The 21,209-nt window shown below is 32.0% G+C and overlaps 1 protein-coding gene across 4 annotated transcripts in view; it reads left to right on the top strand.

The window, feature by feature from the left end:
* The window catches only part of LOC129954125 (protein tincar), a 129,236-nt gene that overhangs the window by 80,381 nt on the left and 27,646 nt on the right, over positions 1–21,209 (top strand). For all 4 annotated transcript variants that reach the window (XM_056067820.1, XM_056067818.1, XM_056067821.1 and 1 more), the window contains exons 4-6: positions 13,587–14,201; positions 19,682–19,797; positions 20,372–20,603. In XM_056067820.1, coding sequence (XP_055923795.1) covers positions 13,820–14,201; positions 19,682–19,797; positions 20,372–20,603 — 730 coding nt within the window. In that variant the 5' untranslated portion in view covers positions 13,587–13,819. The remainder of the gene's footprint in view (positions 1–13,586; positions 14,202–19,681; positions 19,798–20,371; positions 20,604–21,209) is intronic.

The following is a 21,209-nucleotide window of genomic DNA, read 5'->3' on the forward strand; positions in this document are numbered from 1 at the left end:
TTCTTGACCTAGTTTTAGTAAAAATGCAATTAATCTGAAGTATTCAATAAATGTTCAATTAATTCAACAGAGAGAATTCCAGATACGGTACAACTCTTTTCCAAAGCTCATCCTCCCATTATTTTTATGCCAATACAGTGTAATACCAACATTACGAAAGCCACTACAAGCTTATACAACAACATGTTCTTCTCAAAAAAAAGGAAAAAGAAAATTCTGAATGCAATTGCATTCAAATCGAAATGCATTTTCCAAGTTAAAAGTTGTAAAGAGGAGTAGTCAAAATAAAAAAAAATCAAGAATCTAAGTGAAATAACGCCATCGTTGTCGTACTCGTTGGTTGGACTTTGTTATCAACTCAACTGCCAGAGATCCTTAAACTTTTTCCATTAGAGAACAAACTATTATCTGCATCAGATTTGGTATCCTCTTTCTTGCTTCTCCTCTCCTCTCCGTAAACAAAACGCAAACAGATTTTTTGAATGTCTTTCACATCAAAAATGGAACTTCGATGCCTGACTTGGTATAGGTACATATTAGTATTAGTCTATATAGAAAACATATAAACTACAAAACAACCCTGAAGACATGTCCTTTCTGTTGGTTTTGTGCCACGCAAGAATCAATATGCAGATACAAAAGAGGAAGAGCAGACAAAACAAAAATAACACAAATGTCAAGGATTTATCAAAGTTTTATTTTATATTTTCGTTGTTTGCTATTTTTTAACTGTGCGGTATTTTAGCTTAAAACTCTTTCATTTTAAGGAATACATTGCCTTAAAAATACGATTTTATGCAGTCAAAATGTGTCGTTTGTTTTCGGCTACCATTATCTATATTTAGGTACATTTATATCAGTTTAAAATATAAAGTATCTTTTTCCAAAGTGGTTCCAACACCCATCCCTTTATCCGTGTCTATGTTTATTATTTTCTGAAAATGAATTAGGATAGTTTTATATAAGTTCTGTGAAAGATTTTTCTGGATGTAGGTATTAAGAACCCTTTTCAGTGAAACTTTTATGGTCCATGTAATTGAAAAATAAAACTCTCCTTTATTTCAGTTTCATAGACTTCAGATAATTATTTATATATGATCAAAAAGTTTTTGGTATTTTGGAAATATTTATTTTTTACTAAAAATTGTTTTATAAGGGTTAAGAAAGTATTAAATTTCCAATATCCAGAGATTTTTTTCTGCTCATTTTAAAATTTAAGAATCAATATTACATAATTGTTTCATTTAAAAAATGCGACCCACAGTGATAGCAGTGTCAGTCGATTTGTCTTGCTTAAAACTTTAACAAAATATTTATAACAATATTTTGTGTCAGATAAATAATTTGAAGTCAAAATGTTTCTTTTCTCTCTTTATACTTGAGTCGAGAATCATTTCTTATCAGTTTTTATTAGTTTTGTAGGTTTTCGTGTTTTTGTTAAAAATTATGTGAATTGAATTTTTCTAAAAAAAAATTACTAAAAATTATTAACAATATTTTACATGATGATGAAAAGCTTTACTTTTGAAATCTATTTTTGTTAACGATATTAGTAGTCTAAAAACTATCTTTATCAATTTTTAAAATTTCTTGAAAGTTTTTATCTTCTTCTTAATATATAGGTATAATTAACGTATCACGATGTTTGTCCGCGATGGACTCCTAAACTACTTGACCGATTTTAATCAAACTTGTACACCGTGTGCAGTTTGATAAGTTGTTAAATCAATCGATACTGAAAATGATATTGTACATTTTCCAATTGAATTTTTCAATTCACTAGATATAGGTACCTGTAATGCCATGGGTCTCAAAAAGGCTACAGTTTCCATCTAGTTTGGCTTTTGCCATGTCTATTAATAAGTCTTAAGGCGAAAACATGTTAATTTGTAGTTAAGGTTTGCAAAATCCATGTTTTATTTATATTGCATGCAGGAAAACCGTCCTGTTAGCGAAAAACAGGTTAATCAAAAATATTGTCTTCGTTTGTAAATAATAATTTCATTGTAATAAGGGGTAACGTTAGCAGAAAATTAGTAATGTTTTTTTACAAATGGCATCTATGTAAAAAAAGCATGTTTTGCTGGTCCACAAGTCTGTTGTTCTCCTACCGTTCCCTTAAATAGTTTCCAACAATGTAATATAACAAAAAAAAGTCAGCCACAGCGAAGTGTGGATGGGTCAGCTAGTATAATATTAAATTTAATCCAAGTTCCTGCAGCGTTATTGGTTCAAGATATATTTTGGATTAACCAAAATGTTTACCTTTTTTGTCAAATTGTTGTGGTAAAAAAAAAACACATACTCAATTTTTTTGAGAATCCTTTTTGTATCTTTCTGTGTTAGTATTTGTATAACAAAATTTATTTGAAGTGTATATCTCCACTGGTACTTGAGTTATGGACAAAGAAAAAAGCTTCCCACCCACATGCACGCACAGGAATGTATAAACATCTTTGATTAAGATCCTTGAGATCTTTAAACGCCGAGAAATGTCAAAATTTTCAGTTCGAAAAATCGGACCGATTACAATAAATTCTTATGGGAATTTAAAAATAAGCACTTAATACCTTAAGGATCAATATAACATAAATGCATCATTTTAATAAGCATTTAATAACTGTAAAGATTCTCTATATGACTACAAACAAAAATAAATGCAAATTAAATACAAATAAAATAATTTCTTTTATAACTTTTAATATTTTCATAAACGTAAAATTAAACAATTTGAGATTTTGTTAAAACAAATTACATATTATGAAATTAAAAAAAAAAAAACAAAAAAAATTAAAACCAAGCAATGTTAGTAGAATCAATATTTTTCCTCGTATATTTATAAACTCTAACGCAGTTTATATTCTGTTGCTTTACGAAATTGAATTTTAAATTTTCTTGCAAACGACTTTTATTAACTTTAAATTGTATTAAAATAATTTTATCCCATAGAGTTTTTCACTTGTATTTTTTTATCTGTTTAAATATTAAATAAAAAGACTTAAAAGTTTTGTATGATCAACAAAAAAACTTTACCTATCAAACCTTTGAATATAAGACACACATAGGAAACCCAAGGACATTCATGTTGTAATTAGAAAAGTTTCTTAACTATGCTTTCTTCATGCAACAGTAGCTTTCAACTTATTATTAAAAGGCCTCTTCTGTAAACTACCTAAAGTCGCACATGTACATATACCCCCCGCACCATGAAAGGTTGACGGAAACTGTTTGGATTGCTATAAGTCAAGAATAATGAAACACCAGGAGTAGCAAAAAGTTTTTTTGGCATAACCTTGTAAGTTATAAACCTACAACCCTCCACACAGTCTCAGATTATTATAAGTGCGGTATAAAAGAGGATCAGAATAACGAAGAACCACTAGAATTTCTTGGAAAATCGAGAGTGTAAAAGTGCAGAAAAGTTTTGCACATAAGAATTTCTCTTTAAATGAATGTGGTTATCCTGTTAGCGAGACTTAGTTTGAGTTTTGAAGAGAGAGCACAATATATGAATTAAAACACAACTTATCGTAACTTCTGTCAAGTGACAAAATTATTTTAATCCGTTTACGGTTTTCGTAGTTTTTGTGGAAAATACTTGTTGTTCCTTGTTGTCCACAGGGAAATTAAATACAAAAAAATGGATTTGCTTCCAAGAATTAATTTATACTTCCTTAAAACTCCCTTAAAATAAAAGGTTGTCTATCTTATTTTGAACCCGATTTTAGCTAATTAAAGAAGATGAAGTGGACTTTTTGCCAAACATTTTAAAACAGTATTTTTTAAGTCTTACGAGTACGTACATCAAGCTAATTATATTTAAACATTATCAAACTTTTTTCGGCTTCGTTTATAAGGAACCACTGTTTGTAATTGAGGAAAAGAATGCAAGTCCATATTTAAGAAAGTGTGAGAAATAAAAAAAGAACCTTGTAAAATTATTAACTTTACGATTTTTTTTAAACGATATGTTTTCTAACAATTGTTTGTGAAATAAATAAGCTAAGTATTTACTGCGATTCTTAAGTTAGTGTGTTAGTGTTATACTTAAAAATGAAGCGAATGGGGCTTTTGTGAGGATTTAGACAAAGGCGGCAAAAGTTGGTTTACCGGTTATTTAGGGCAAAACAAACTACATGCTGTTGTCAAGAAAGGACTTACAACACCGTAGTCTCGGTCAAAACGTCAACTTCACCATCGACAGACGTAACTTTGAGGTAGTCAAGGACTTCGTCTAACTAGGCTCACCTGTAAACGCAGAAAACAACACCAGTGCTGAGATCAAACGAAAAATAACTCTTGCTAACCACTGTTTCTTTGGGCTAAGAAAGCAATTGAGTGGTAAAGTCCTCTCTCGAGGGACCAAAGTGTTGCTGTATAAGGCCACGATTGACTGTGAATTTTTGTCCGTCACTTTTGACAGATAAAATTACGTGTTTTTATAATGCATACTTAGCTTAAATCAATGTTTGTTTGAAGCGTGAATCGTTACATTATGGTTCAGTTTTTACTTGTCATAATATATTAAAAGATGACATCTGCTAAAATAGCGGCCTATTCAAAATGGAAATAAACTTAAGAATTGAACTATGAACCTATTAAAATGTGTATACATAAAGTTTTTACTTAATCAATTGGTATTTACTAACAAAAAAAGAACAATAAAAATATAATATTCAATGTCATCTGGATTCGGTTTAAAAAAATGCACAAGTTTCTTTATGTTTTTATAATAAATTAAAGAAACAAATTGAATAATGCCAAAGTCAAAGAAAACTGTTTTCTAGCTATATGTATGTAGTTATACTTATATTTGTTTTGAATTTCCATAAATGCTGAACTAAAAAGCAGCCTTTTTCTTAAAGTTTTAGCTTGTTAAATATACATTTGAACTTTTCTGACAAAGCACCATCTGGCAAAAGAAAAAAGTATTAAAAATCCTGAAAAAAACAACGACACATCACAAAAGAGAAAAAATTATATTTTCCAGCGCTAGGGGCTGTTGTTTTATGTTGTATTTATGTGTGTAGGTACATAATGTATCTATGTATGTAGATATGTATAACGCAGCTGCTGAGCTGATGTGCAACACAGTCGCTAGGGTAATTCAATTTCTTTTTCCATAGTACTGTGTGTCGCCATTTTTTGTTTTTATTTTGATTTTCCATGCTCCAATTCGCCTCGTTTGTAAAGAAGGATAGTTGCATTTTGAATACTGTTAAAAGCTTAATACTCTTTGTTGCACAAAAACATTCAAATCCAGGCTAAGTCGACTGAGTCGCTTCTCTAAGGGATGGTGACTTTATAGGGGCAATAAAATCAATAATATAAACTAGGCCTACTCTCAAAACCGTGTTTTTTTATTTTCCTATAGTTAATATATAGCTACTAGCTGACCTGGCAGACGTTGTCCTGTTATAGATTTTAATTCTGATGGGTATAATAATTAATATAGTATAGTCTTTCATAAGTTCTGATTTAACTAATTTCTAACTAATTGGGAAAATTACGCTGCGAGATATTTTATTTGAAAATATTTTATAAAAACAAAAATTAAAATGTCAATAGACTTAAGCATTAATCAAGGTTTTATATTTTGCTTATATAACTAATCAACAGAAAACGATAGCTCTACTAAACGAAATCGAAATAGAAGAAAACGATTTGTTTGGCAGATATCAATTCGATATAAAAAAGTGAATGCGGAAGTGAAATTCTGTGCCAATACCTGTTTGTTTCCAAGTCTTAACGCGTCAGAAGTAACATTTTCCGCTATGTTTATTCACGGAAATGACATAGGCAATGTGATATTTGCTACTGTACGCATCTTTACCCCGCTTAGAAAATATTTTGTTACAACAGGTGACTTACATGAACATTTTTTAACTATCAGCAATCAGAATAATTTAAAGGATTTTAAAGACGTTGACTGTCCAGCTAAAGCAATTTATTACTTTTTTCTCCTTTCCAAGCCATTTTTTATAAGTTTAAATGAAATTGTGCTAGAATTGTGGTAGATTATACCTTAAACTTTTTTCTAACTAAACCGAGTTGACAAATTCTATATGAATAGCAGCTGTGTCTAACCTATAGATGTTAAGTTCAATTCAATTAGACTCGAGCTTAAAATATGACTACATGAATATGCCCCATAGTTTTTTTTTTTTTTTGCAAGGTTTTATAGTAAACAACATTCTTCGTTTAATTTTCTGGTAAGAAACCATAAGATTTGTTAGTATACCAACATTTTAACAGGCGAGTCGGCATAAAACTCACCATGTGAAAAACATGAATTTCAAAGATTGCTGCCACAAATAAAACCAATTTAGCTGTATATCACTTTGTTTAAGTGTAATAAGACTAACTGTTGGAAATTGCTTTTATTATTCTTTATAAAAGTGAAATAAGTCCATTTCTTGAAATTTGGAAAGCTCCAGGGCTCTTTTCTATCTCCAAAACTCTTTCCTATTTTTATCAATGATAACTTGTCTGCAACTTCTAATCCAATACATTGTTTCGCTGATAATACTAATGTTAGCTTTTCATATTCCTTTTTAGACTCATATGCATATTCCGCTTTTTTGGATTTGGAATAGAAACAAAACATATGATAAGGTCATTAAATACCATGGATGGCACTTGTATCAATGAGACTGTTATTGCTATTCTTGGTATGTGTGTCACCAACCAGCTCTTGTGAAACGAGCACATACGTGATGTCGCCAAAAATGCCACAAGGCGATGCTAGAAATTTGCCACCCCTTCCGATCTGGATTTTATTTAGAAAACTTATTTACGTCCAAAAGTTGAGTATAACTCCCATCTCTGGGCTTGTTCTCCTGTAACTTACTAAAATCTTTTGGAGAGTATTCAACGTAGAGCATTTAAATGGATTGGTGCATCATGATAACATCATCTTTAGGTCGATTGAACATCGTCGTAAAGTTTCTTGTCTCACCAATTTTTACCGTTATTTTAACAGTCTACTCTCTACAGAAATAGCCAGTTGCATTTCTCCCTTTAAACAGTTCAACTGTACTTGACAGTATAACTGTCAAGAACTGAGATTCGTTCTTTAGCCGGACTACGTGAATGTGAAATACCTTACCAAACTCTATCTTTCCCATTTATTGCAATATACCAGGAATTCTGAACAACTGAGAGTTGTAAGTCACTAGGTTTTTCTTTAGCGCCAAAAATGTAATGTTTGTACATTCATAATTTAAAAAAACAGACAAATTTGAATTTAAAATTTAAAATGGCAAAATAAAACAAGGATTTCTCTTAGTCCATTGCGAAAATATACAATTGAGGTACATAGTATATACACAAATACATACATACAATTCTAACCAAAAGATACTCTCTACGGATACGGACAACCTTTTTTTATTCGTCCTGATAAATTGCAAACATCTCGCACTCACTTCCAATGCTTCAAAGAACAAATAGCATTCAGTAGCTTTTTATGCTTTGCTATGCCTTCGGTAAGGTGATATGGATGCTCGTTTTCCCTTGGGAACTTTTTGGTTTATCGTTTGAAAATAAAAGCCGACGACACTGAATGTGAACACATTAGAGCAGTTGCAAGAAAAAACTGGACAAAAGTTAAAAGTAAAATTTTATTTTCTTGCTTAATCTGTAGACTCCATGGGTTGGAACCGTTTAATTTGTCCTGGAAGTTTATTTCATATGTTATGTAGATATATTTTATTTTTAATATTTTAATATTGTATTCTTTTATGAAAATAAAACGGTCAAGCCTTCCAGGCATCAACAACTTTTGGCGATTCCTGTTTTAATACTCATTTCGAAAAATTAATATATTCTTAAAATCGAAAAAAAAAATTATTTTGTGTATATGAATTTTAAAGCGTTAAAAAATATTGCAAAATGTATTTTGTTCTCATTCACTTCTCAATTTCTTCTCACTTCACTAAAAAATAAATATACCAGAGCGCCCAATTTCAACCATTTTTTCTCGATGTTATCCTTGTTCAGCAACATGATTTTCGTACAGTGAATGTCAGAGCAAACCGAAGGACATAGATGATAATCTTTTTTGTACCTCACGGACCGAGACTTCATTCCTATGTAATGAAGGTAGCTTCATTTATATGGTAGTTGGCGCAAAAAGGCATAGAGTGACAAGTTATCTTTGAGCTTAGCGAGTGGGTATTTTATCGGCGAAAAGCGTCAATCTAGCAAAAACGGAAATTTTCGGCATTTTTATTTAAAAAAATCAGTTTCGGACCACCACAGGTTGGCAGACAGGTTGTGATTTTTTAGACTTATTCTTTAGTTCAAATGTGTATGAACCTTTGTTTGGCTATATATCGCTTCACTAAACCAGGATAACTCAGGTGGAAATCATCTAAATGTGTACCGGTTTACTCATCGTATAGGTACACGTTCATGTGAAGATAATGAAAGGAAGTAGGAAACTTAAATTGTACCATCATCATTTGTTAGGCTTATATTGAACAGATGAGGATTAACCACATGATGTATAGCTAAGTGGATTCAGGAAGGAGAATATTGATTATAGACTTCTTGCCAAAACGTATTCATTTAACACCTCGTTTTAAATCATCAGATGAATTTGTAATGGTTGAATAAAATTAATATGTACATTTTGCAATTTATTTTAAAAACTGGTAAAACGGACTTCAATTGCACAAGTGAAGTGAGAAAAATAGGTTTTTGATTAAATTGAATCAAATAGAAATGTGCGTGTACTTTCCCATACACCATCAAATACTTACAATCATTATGCAAGTAGGTACATCGATTTTTTTGTAATAAATGATCATAAAATTATCAATTAAATAATTTTAATAAAACAAACTTTTACTAAAGATAACTTTTTACTAGAGATAAATAAATAAATATTCACGCCATGGGCCAAGCTCAGAAACATTTCTCTTATTTGATTAAGATATAAAAAAAATACTTTTAACTTTTAAGTACCCACCTTAAAAGTTTTTACCCATTCAACTGCGATTACCAACCAACTACTATAGCGAGCAAAAATATATCTAGAGATTCACTTGCTAGATAAGAAAACGAGGAGCTGCTTTAAGCATCGGATCGACTACGAGAAACAAGATGAATAAACGGCTCATAGCCCTATCAGGTCGAATGCCCTGCCAACAGAACACTAACATAACGCAACGGAGAAAAAAGGTATCATCGTCGTCAGGCATTCAACCATTTTTGTGTTATTGAATAAGTTCGCTTGGAAAAAAAGTATCTGAAGAATTTATTCTGTGTCCTCAAATAACACATTAAACTCTGTGCAGGAATTCAAGATGTTCACTATATAGAGTAAAGATATGTATACTTGTATACCATTGACCTGTTTTCTTCATCCATCGCGATACGACTTGAAAAAGGATAGTTTATATGGATGGTAAAAATGTAATGGAACCAGTGATGAATTCATTATAGAATTTTCATTGATTTCTTATAGTCAATATTCTCTTTTCCATCTATAAAATATGACAAGATGTGGATCATTATTTAAGATGATAGGGGTATTATACATATATTCTTCATGGTATATACATACTTAGTAGTTGTAGCTCTTATTAAATTGATATAATCAGTATTTAATTTAAAAGTAAGCGCGTTGCTTAGAATGCCAAAAGGTCAACAAAAATTAATAGAATGTAGCCAAACAATAGGAACATAAATACTATACGTTACCATCAAACCAACTAAATACTTAAGCTCAAAGTTTAAGATACTTTTACATTAGGGTGTACTTATTTTTTTTTTCATTCCCATGCTGAATTTCAATGTATGTATATAAATATTTAGTTCTTCTCCATCACATTTTAAGATTTCCAATATTAAATACACTTTAGCTTTATATAATTTTGCCCACTAGAGGGTTTTTACCACAACTGAACTCTTTACATTGTGCAACGCGGTTTCGGACACTGTAGTTTTGAAAAGCTGAGGACAATTTTTTAGAAAATTAAATTTCCTTAAAAAAGTAAACTGCTTAGATTAATATTTTTCAAAATATTAGTCATTTAGCTGGAACAAACTTTACTGGCCGATATATTAATAATTTTAAAGACAGCTGAGCTATAGGCACATAAAAAAAAAACAAAGTTTAATTGTACTTTTTACTGGAAATCTTAAAAAAGATTAATACTAAAATGTATAACGAATTATAACCGAATTAGCAGCATGAGACCAAAAAAATATTCGCAAAAAAAAACACCCTATTGTACATATATCTTTTAACGAAAGATATAAAGTTTTGCTCCAATTTAAGGAATGATAATATAATCCTTTGTAAACAGTTTTATTTGACACGGAAGTCATTATTGTTGAAAACGATTTTACGCTCGTTATCACTTTAATGGTTAAATCATGGCTTGGGAAATTTGTTAGCAATTCACCGATTCTATAAAGCTAGAGATTTGTTTATTTTATTAAACATAACAAAGTATTTGTATTTATTCCTTTTATTTCGACGGAAAATTTATACGGGCATTAAGTGAAGCTGACACAAGCATACAATATTATATTTTATATTATCTGGATTTTTTTAAAGTTTCCTTTAAACTATGCTACGAGGATGGAAAAGTTCTTATAAAACAAAATTCTACGAAATCAATGACAAATTTAAAGACAAACAAATATGGCTTTGTGTTTCCTAAAAATGTTATAGAAATTTGTGACTAATGGGTAATAATTAAAAAAAAAGTTTCACCTCGGAATTAGTTTAATCCCTCCTTATGGCTGTGATATCGGCGTTACTATAGCTTTAATTGGTGTTGATACCAAGAACACAACTTGATAAAATGCTAGTCTCAAGGAACTTTCCATTACCTCCACAGTTTTAATTTTCTGAGATAGAAGGCAGAAAGTGAACGAATCGCAATCTTTTGACCTTAAATTAATAGTGACAAATAAAGTTCTTAAAGAACAGAGCACCTTTTCTTTAAAATGTGTCAACTTGTGTCTGTATTTCCAAATACAATAATGGTAATGAGAATGACATGATTTAGAATAATAGTGGGGTACGCTCAATGGATTTGTGAAGCCAAAGATAAAAATGCACATCATGTATTAATTGGCCCATAGACACCACACTTGTGTCGGTGTGCAGAAAATGTTCTGTGTGTTGCCTTTAGACACGGATTTTTCTGTATCGGTGTCTCGATCCTTCTGATGTGTGTGATGGGGATGCGCTCGCGCATTTACTATTCAGTTCCATCTGAATCGTTGTTGAGTGCGGTTATGGAAAAGTAGTTTTAATTAAAGCTTAAGGCTTCAACGTCACTCATTCTGACCATTCTTCTTTAAGACCCCTTTCACAACTAGTGTGTATACAATTTGGTGTGCCGTGTGTGGTGTAATGCCACACCGAGTGTCAGTACACCGGTGTGCACACAAGTGTGGTTTCTATGGGCTGCTTTCTGAACGTCGTTTTAAAGCACCCATCTCCAGGTCTGAGATGTCCTTAATAGTCCTTAGTCTACGCTAAAAAAAAAACAACTATTTGGACGTACTCGGCGCAAACCATTCGACACGCTATTGCAAAATCATCAAGAGTATAATCGACCGTTTTAAGCACTGCTAATATTGGTATTAGTATCATCATCATTGGACAATTTTTCTCCGAAAATGATACTGAACACAAGCCAAACAGATCATGCCACAATCGATCTTTGCGCACCAAATTCCCAGACAGTGTTATCACCCGTCCTTACGATTATAGATATATGACTTTACCTCTATCAAATCGATTTAATGCATACATTTGAACGACTTTGTGTTCTATAATTAATGGGAACAATTTTAAATCAAAAAACCACTAACACGCACTTTTATTTAAACCTTTCAGCTGGAGTTCGGTAAGTATGCAGAACAAAGCGTTGACTTCGTTAAGTGTCTTGTAAAGCTCGGGCATGAAAATAAAAAAAACTATGTATCTTTGTCTACTTCTAATATCATTTTTTGACTTCTTCTTAACATTACCTTATTTGTTTTTGTATGAACAAGGAATTTTATGTGAGACATTTATCCAGTTTTTATTGTAAATAATTATCATCTGTGACAACACAAATCAAAGGACATCCTAAGAGGTATATATGATATAATTGTGTCGTAATTTTGTATTAATGTTGTTCTTTTTACTTGAATAACTTAAAAACGCAGCTTATAATTACTGATGCCAAAAAACGCTCGGAGGCACAAAATATAAGACAGAATGTGCATATAAAGGACTTTTAAAAATGACTTAATTAAAAATCTATTTTTTTACATATTTCATTATGTATGAAGCTATTTTATTCTATATAATAGCAGATATAAAAATGAATGATTCAAAAGCATCAGAGAAGTGGTTGCAAATGTGTTTTTTTTGTGTTTTCTCTTCTGTAAGCAAAGTGTGTTGAAAATATGAAACTCTTTAAAAATTAATAAAAAAAATAAATTGTTAATGCGACAAGTAAGGAGATACAGAATATTTCTGTAAATATGGAAACAAATGGATAATGATTACTACATATAAGGACTCGTCGTTGTTTCTGCTATAATTAACGAGGTATTTTCTAGGAGCTTTTGTACATGTTTGACAATGTCCATTCCGCGCGCACTCGTAGTGAGAATAAAAAGAATGACTTGCAACTTTAAGATAAAAAATTTCGCTTCCTTTTTTACGCATTTCAATTAGCCGAGAAGATTAGGGAATGAACCAAACTAAATTAATTATATTATTTGCTTCTTCTGTATACAAGTTTATAAATAGTAAAATTAATCACGACTCAGGATGAGATTTAATGAATGCTCTATTTTTGTAAAGCACAATCGCAAATTACTATTTAACTGAAACATTAAAGCATGTATTTACTGGTTATAATAAGAGTACATTTGGTGTACAGGAATGGTGGAGAGTTGTTAGTGACTAGACCCTGGTTCTATACGGATTTTAGAGCCCCTAATTTATTTCGAATGCTGTGAAAACCAAAAGATTGTTGCACTAGGTGTGGTTCAAAAAATATAATAATGATGGGGAAGAGTTTTTTTCTTTTTGTTACTGACAAAAGGATATTAAGTCTCTATATTTAAACTGTCTTTTTTTAGCTCAAAACATACTTCTTGGATATATGTAGGTAATATGGTTCCGTTCGAATTATCCTGTTCCTATATAAGAACTACTAAGTATTTGTCGAAGTTAAAGTCATATCCTTATCTTTTTTTCCTCAGCGTGTCACAACCGCGTTTCATAGGAGTAATAATCCGTCTTATGGTAGGCCAAGCAAAACACTTGGCAACAGTTGATGAAGACTATCACCAGTAATACAAATAATCGACATTCTACTTCTCTTAAGACTTATCAGTGAGATATTACCAAAATAATAACTACTAATAAAAAGTATGACTGCGCCACGTTTTTCGTCACTCAATTAAGATTTAAAAATGTATGTATTTTGTCAAGAAAATTCAATCACATTCTTTGATATTTTATTTTTGACAACTTTTTTTTTTAAATATTCCCAAAGTTTTTTAAATGTTAAGCAATGTATCACATCTATACTTATGGTAAATTTTTTTATTTGCAGTTACCACCGAAACTTGTGTACATATTGATCAAGTATTATAAGAGCTTAACAAATGCAGGAAACGAATATAGCATATCATGGAAAGAAACATAATCATTTTATAAATTTAAGAAAAACTAAATCCAAAAAAAATTCTTTCGATGTGATGGGTGACATAAGTATGATTAACTATCATTAGGAAAACAGCAACCGACCAATCATCAAACACAAAACCATTAAGAGGAGGATATAAAATGTCAATAACTGGTTCCCTTGTTGGTTATGAAAACAACAACGAAGTCGCCAATAGCAAGAAATCTTCATCAACATCGTCCCGTTCAATTCTGAATACCTCCGCCGGCTCAATGGCCAAAACGTGTCCCAGTCTCAATTCGAGCATAAACAATTCGGTTATAACGACGACAAGTAGTAATCTCAGCCATCACAATGCAAAGTATCCAAATTCAAAAAGGAAACCAACCAAGTATCAACAGCAACATCAACAGCAAGCGCCACCCTACGGCAAGGATCACAAAAACTATCTGCACTTAAATTCATTGTGGTCTATATGGTATGGCATATTGCTGACATTGTTTCAGGGATATTTGGCTGTGCACGGTGCTTATAGATTTTTGGGTGAGTTTTGTACATATTTTGCTTTTCCTTAATTCATCAGCATATTTCTTTCTTTTTGATTCCTTCACAGAGTTGCCATATGAATATTTTTAATATTAAATATAGGGTATTTCAATAAGGGCGGGTAGATGTTGTGTGTAGATGTAGTTGCGTTTACTGTGTTGCACGTATTGCCATCGTCTAGGACCATATGGTTTAATTTATGCCATAAGAAATTAGTTATCATCGTTATGTAGTGCTCTCTATTGACAGTTACCGCCTCACTAACGTCTTTTTCGAAAAAGTAGACAAATTACGCCGCGCGCCGCCGCCCCAAAATCCACGCCAAACGGTAACTTTTTGAGGATGCAGTATCACCTGGTGAACCTCGCGTGGGTTGGCATCGTCCCATATACGGCATTTTTGCTTGTTAGCACAGCCATTCTTCCTTGTCACTAAATATGATTTTTCGGCCAAAATTGAGGTAATCTTCCGATTCCAAGCCCAGTCAGCGAACAAACAGCGTTGTCTGTGGCCAGAAACTTTAAGTTTCTCGGTCGATTGGCTCCTGTACGGGTGTATGCTCAAGTCCCAACGCAAAATTTGACAAGTTGAAGTCTGCGAAAGGATGAGTTCTTGTGCACGGCAAGGAATAGAATGCCTCGGGTTCTGCTGTCCACTTTCACGGACCGCGGTGATGTTCTCGGATGATCTTGCGTTCCTTGAACGTACGGGTGTTGGCTGATTGTTTTTTAAACCGGTCGTCCCAAATTTAAAAAACAAACGTAAAATGGGAGCAATGCGCGCAAGGTTTGTATTAGCAAACACTCATTTTGATAATAAGTTTTCTCATTTTAACGTGCTGTTCAATCGTGTAGTTTGCCATGATGATTAGGCTTAAATAATTGAATAATAAACCAAAGATTTGACAGATTTCACCAAAACAAAATGGGCGCTAAAATCCCCCCGCGGCAATTTAAAAAACCTATATAATATATATATATATAATGTATAATATTTTTGACATGAAGGAAATTGTTGTACAATCTTAATCTTTTAATTGACTTTTTGGACGTTATACGGAGGCATATGAAAATGGCTACGAACATCAAGATTGCACAAGAGAACGTAAAAGCTATAAACTTAAATTGACATTTAGTCATATTTTATGTTGAAAATTATTTAAGTATCAATGGAAATTTTATCTGCGGCAAGTACAATCCGTGTTACTTACTCAACGCCCCAAGACGCCAACGTGACGTCATACCCCTGCGCCCCGTCACGAAGATCATACAGGCATCAATTCAGAATGTCCGCAGGGAATTTATTAAATGAATTGAAACAACTTGAAGTTCAAACCTGATAAACATGAAATATTATTTATTGATAGAATCTCAAAAATCCTACAGAGGGGTATAAAAGTAGTAAATTATTCGTTATACTTTGTTTTATAAAATCAAGATTTAACAGCTTTAAACTCAATAGTAAAATTTCAACGAATTCAAAGGAAATTATTGAAAGTGGAAAAAGCTTGAGATATAAACATTGAAACTGATTACCGTTGCTTTTTATTTGAGCTTAAACTGTTATTTCAACATATGCGGATAACAATCCGAACGCAGCCTTTGTATTTCTCATACTAGAAAGATATCCGAAATCTTATATTATCTCCCCACCAATTCTCCAGAAATATTTACTTGGATTGATGGATCAGTTTTAAGTCCGATCCTTTTAATTGTTGCCGATATCTACTCCTATTTCCTTTGTTGTCATTTAATCGATATCCATACCCCTAAAAGAATAAGCAAACGTCGATATCAGCGTAGCCCAAATGTTTAAGGAGAGATTATAGAGTCAATTACTCCATTTCCATTTGACAAAGTTTAGTGCAGTAAGCCAATTATCACTTATTGGAACGGTATTCAACTTTAGCTAAAAATTCCTTTAACAACCTTCTTTTGTTTAAATATGACATCAAGATCCATTTTATGTGGCCTTGATAATACCAATCAATTGATCGCGGATGCCCCACCTGACCAAGCAAGATAACTTTTATATTAACAGTGTTGACCGATATTACTGTTCGATGATGATCCACATAAAACTGTGAGAAATATATTTGTGTCTTTTACCAGAGTTCTAGAACTCTGTAGACGTTTTTATTTTCACACCTACTAGCGGCTTATTTTGCTCCCTGTTGTACAAGTTCCTGTTAGTCAAGAGTTTCACGATCTGGTACGGTGTAGGTCCCCAAGCTATAATTTTTCGTTGTTTACGTCCTGGTTCTTCTTAACTAATCCCACAAAAGAATATTGTTGATATATGTCCTTCTAGATATGTAATTTCTGTCAAAGTTGAAAAGTACGAAAACAACACACATGCCTACAATGCAAAGTTAAAGCCGAAGCTAAACGCTCAACTGGTCCTTAATATTATTGACTGTGTGAATTTCGAAAACTCGTCGTTCAATATTTCTTATATTTTTTGTTTAACTTTGTCAAGTAAAAAAAAGAAATCTTTAAAATATTTATGAAATCAATCCTTTCAAGTTATATTTAACTGCTCTATAGAGCCAAAATGAACCTAGGGAAATCTAATAGACAATTTTCTATAGTAGTTGAAAACGATTTATTTTATAATTCCCACAAGAATTTTTGCCCCAGGCATTTTATTATTATTACAGTAGCCATCGACAGACGACAGCAGAACAATTAAGAACAAATATAATTAGTTATCTGTTCTGTTTCTCCTCTGTTAATAAATAAAATAGCACGTGGCTGGTAGTCTGTCCATGAATGTTTTGAAGTGTACATATGTATATACTACATAATGCAATAACAGGAAACATATTGAATAATATTTCATTCACAAAATATAAATCGAGTATTTTTATATTTTTTGTACATTGTGCAGTGTGCGCAGGCAGACATGAATCATTGATTGTTTATTTGAAAAGCAAAACAATTTGAGGTGAAATGCAATTTATTGATGTACGAATAATATTGTTGACATATGTGGTGTAGATCTGTGTTTATCTAAACTTTTATTCGGATTAAGACCTACACTGGTACGTTTAATATTCTATTTTATCAAATTTGAGTACGACTGCAAAAATAAATGAATAAAATAAATTAGGTAGCGCAACAGTCCGTTGAGAACTAGTGACTTAAGACTATCGACCACTCCTGTGTGCGAGTAATGTTGTTTGGGATGGAGAGACCTACAGTTTTAAGCGGAATCCGAACGGCTAATTTGAGAAAGCACTTTTCATGACAAAAAACTATTCTTGGAAGATTTGTTAATTCCTCGCAAGAGTCAGTGTTCGTGAAAAGAAAAAACTTGCATGCAGTTATTGAACCCAAGACCTCTTTCACTCTGTGAAAAAAAAGTATTCGTTATATAGAACGATTTTAAATGCAATACAACTATAAAAACAAAAGCAGAATTCTACTGTGGATGAATTTTTATTTATTCGAGTTTATTCGACTCTGAATTCAATTCTCTCGCTTTTGTTCTTTTAAGTATTATAGTCATCAAATTATCAATATTGTGTCAGTTAAAATTAAAGAAACTCAAACATTTTTTGAGCCCTTTAGAAGTTGTTGGTTCGTTTGATAACTGAATTATATCTCGATGGAAGTGTTCATCTAGCAGTTATAATAGTATATTTCCATAGGACAAACAAATTAATATTTTTGATCTTTTTTCGACAGTTTTTTCAGATCACAGTAAAAGCTTATATTTACCTATCGTTTATTTAGTTATAAGTTGTATTTGTTAGCTAAGCGTTAGTTGTTTAAGTAATGAATAAATTAATAAATAAAATTTAATTTAAAAGTCATTTTTAATAGCTTCTTTCCTTAATCTATCAATGTTAAGCTATGTTTGATAATCTTTGTTTTGTTTCTCATGATGTTTCATATGTGCATCTTAATTTTTTTATAATATAGTTCAGCAAAGCAAGTATGTTAATGACATTAAAATATTAACTTCCCATAGGAAGTTTTTGTAATGGGTCTGATTTGTCAAATTGAAAATTTTGACATTTCTCGACGTTTCAAGGTCATTAGAGTCGAAATAAAAGATTTTTAGAAAGATGTATGTGCGTTCGTCTGTACGTACGTTCGTACGTCCTACGTTCGCGACGCTTTTTTCCTCGTCCATAGCTCAAGAACTAGAAAAGATATCGACTTAAAATAAATTGTTGTATACAGATAATAATGATAAAGATGCAGAAAAGGCTCTCAACAAAATTTCATATGTGTTTTTTTTACCATAGCAGTTTAAAAAAAGATGAACATTTTGGTTAACCCTAAATATCATACGAACTAAAAACGCTAGAGTCTTGAATTCAATTGTATATAATATAGTGTAACGTGATACCAAAGAAGTATATTTTTTGAAAAAAAAAAATCCATTTAAAGTTTTTTTTATAAATCAAACAAAAAAAAACTGAGAAAACAAATGTGTCACCTTGAAAATTTTACAAAATGATTTTATCTTCAAAACAATTTTGTTCAACGGAAAATACAGTTTTTAACAGGGATGTTGCGAATATTCGCATCCGCAATTGCCTATTATCCGCAATAATTCCAACATCCGCATCCGTATCCGCATAAACTGATGCGGAGTTAGTTGCGGATGCCGATGTTTTCAAACACTTTTTTTTTAATTTGTTGTTGCAATCGAAAAATAGCAACAGCACGTCATACTATATCATGATCAACAACAACGACCCTTTCAACCTAAGTAAAAAATTTAAATTAAAAAATCTCGGTCCCAAGTAGGCGACGACAACAGCAACAACAAGTGATAGGCAATGGTCAAAGATTGAAGAAACAGATTGCAGTCTCAGAAGGATGCAATCTTGCTTTTTATTAAATATAACTCACCCATTTTTTAATTTAATTATTAAACGCAAAGATAATCAATAATTTGTTCCTTTATTTAAGGACTTAAAATTGTTTTTATTTCATAAATTCTAAATTGTCATATTGACTACCCAGTAGTCAAATTAGATTTCGGTTTTCGAAAAAGAATGTCATATTGACGTTGTCGTATTGACTACTGCAGTTTTCACATTGACCATTGAATAACCATAGTTTCAAAAATTTCCTTCAACCAAAGTTGTCATATTGACTGATACTGTTGTGGTATTGACTACAAAGTTGTAAACAAAATTTAAGAACTCAAAATTGACTACCAAATAGTCAATTTTACTACCAAAATAGTCATTAGGAAGACTTTGTTCTTTCTGTGTATAAAAAACCGTTTTTCTTTGCAATAGAGGTAAAAATGAGTGATTAGGAATTTCACGTTGAAGAGAGTCTACTGTACTGGTAATGTTAACTAGAAAGCTTTTTCTAGATTTAAAGGAGAAGTTTTAAATAAATCTTTTTTGTTCTTTATCTTAACCCATTGTTAAAATATACTTTGAAATGAAAATATGAAAACCAATAGCTCGTATATTCTTTAATAAACACTATTTAATTTTTTTGCAGGTTGTTCTCTTATCCAATGGAAAATAGAACCAGTAGCTGAACTTAATTTGCAAATTGTCCTCTGTGGAGTGGTTTTTATATTATTGCCTCTGTTCTTCACATCAGCAGTTTTCAAAGTAAGTATAGTTACCCACGAACACCACTTTTGTAACATCATTGATGCTAAAACCGTATAAATATGGTAATCTAAATTATAAAGGATCTATTCATTAATTTTTCTGTCCTCTTTAAAAATGTATGCATTTATGTATAAACAATCAACGCCTTTTATGATATCCATAATCGATTCTATTTTATCCTAGTGAACATTTGTGCATCTCCCAGGTTTTCATATCTATATGTTTGTTGTTAATATTACCGCTGCTCCTAACACCCACTATTGAATAAGTTCATAACAATGGAAAAAACACTGATGGTGAGGTGGCCGGAAGCAAGGTCCATGTTCAATTATGTGCGATTTTGATAAGACCTTAAAAAAAGAGTGTCCCAAACAAAAACAACACTTTCCATATTGTCCTCTAGTGCAGTCCTATGAGGCCTTTGCAACTTCCCTTCTCCCAAAACTACCCAACATCCCCTAACTTTACCAATGCAGAAATAGTTATTTATATCCATACTTTGGCTCCGGCTCAGTGCCTTGTCTACATAGCAGTTTATTCATTTTACCATATCCTTTTTTTGCCATTTCAGGTGGGCAACTTGGCCAACGATGGAATCAAACTGGCCTGTCTGACGGAAAAGAGATGTTCCTTATCGCCGCATGACGGCCTGGTCGAGGAAGCCCAAGGTGGCACTTTACGAGCTCTCTGGACTCATGGCGGTCCAACAGCGGCCTTTATCCACATACTGATTGCTATGTGTCTTTTGCTGCCCCGGCTTCTATTGGAGGCGAGAATAATTGAAAACGGACTCCTTCCACGAGGTAATTTAGCTGAAACTACATATCTCACTCCTACCTATGGCAAACATACATAAAACAAAGAAGTGAACGAATGGTATGTGTGAATAATCGAACTATGGTTATTTAATTCGTTCATCATTGTAGCTTCTGCAAAGGTTGATGTATATAAATATTGCATATTGAGAATCGGGATAAGGGATGGGATTATGTCACCAAACGTGATTGGTATTTGTCAAACAGAAAGACTTTGAACAAATATGAAGGTGGTGAATCTGTAAATAAAAAAAAAACTTGAGTATAGTGGTTGTTTTTGGAAATGCAATCGGATTTTTAGTGGGGAATTGAATGAATGGGCTTTTAATTAATTGATTACGGGGTCAGTATAAAAGTAAGAAGAAAAGCATTTTCGGTTGTGTAATGCGCGAACTTTTTTATCTTCCGAACAAGCTATAGTTGTGAATATAAAAAGTAATAAAGAAATGGCGGATGCAGGGAGGGGAAGTCGTAGGGATCATGATTGGGATCAGGAAATTTTTTTTTTAAGTTTTTGTAGGAACTGCCTTGAATTCAAAACTTATCATGTTCTGTTAATGGATTGACCTATTACCGATCGACGGGGGGGGGTTC

This window comes from Eupeodes corollae, chromosome 1, assembly GCF_945859685.1.
Source record: "Eupeodes corollae chromosome 1, idEupCoro1.1, whole genome shotgun sequence".
Classification (NCBI taxonomy): domain Eukaryota; kingdom Metazoa; phylum Arthropoda; class Insecta; order Diptera; family Syrphidae; genus Eupeodes; species Eupeodes corollae.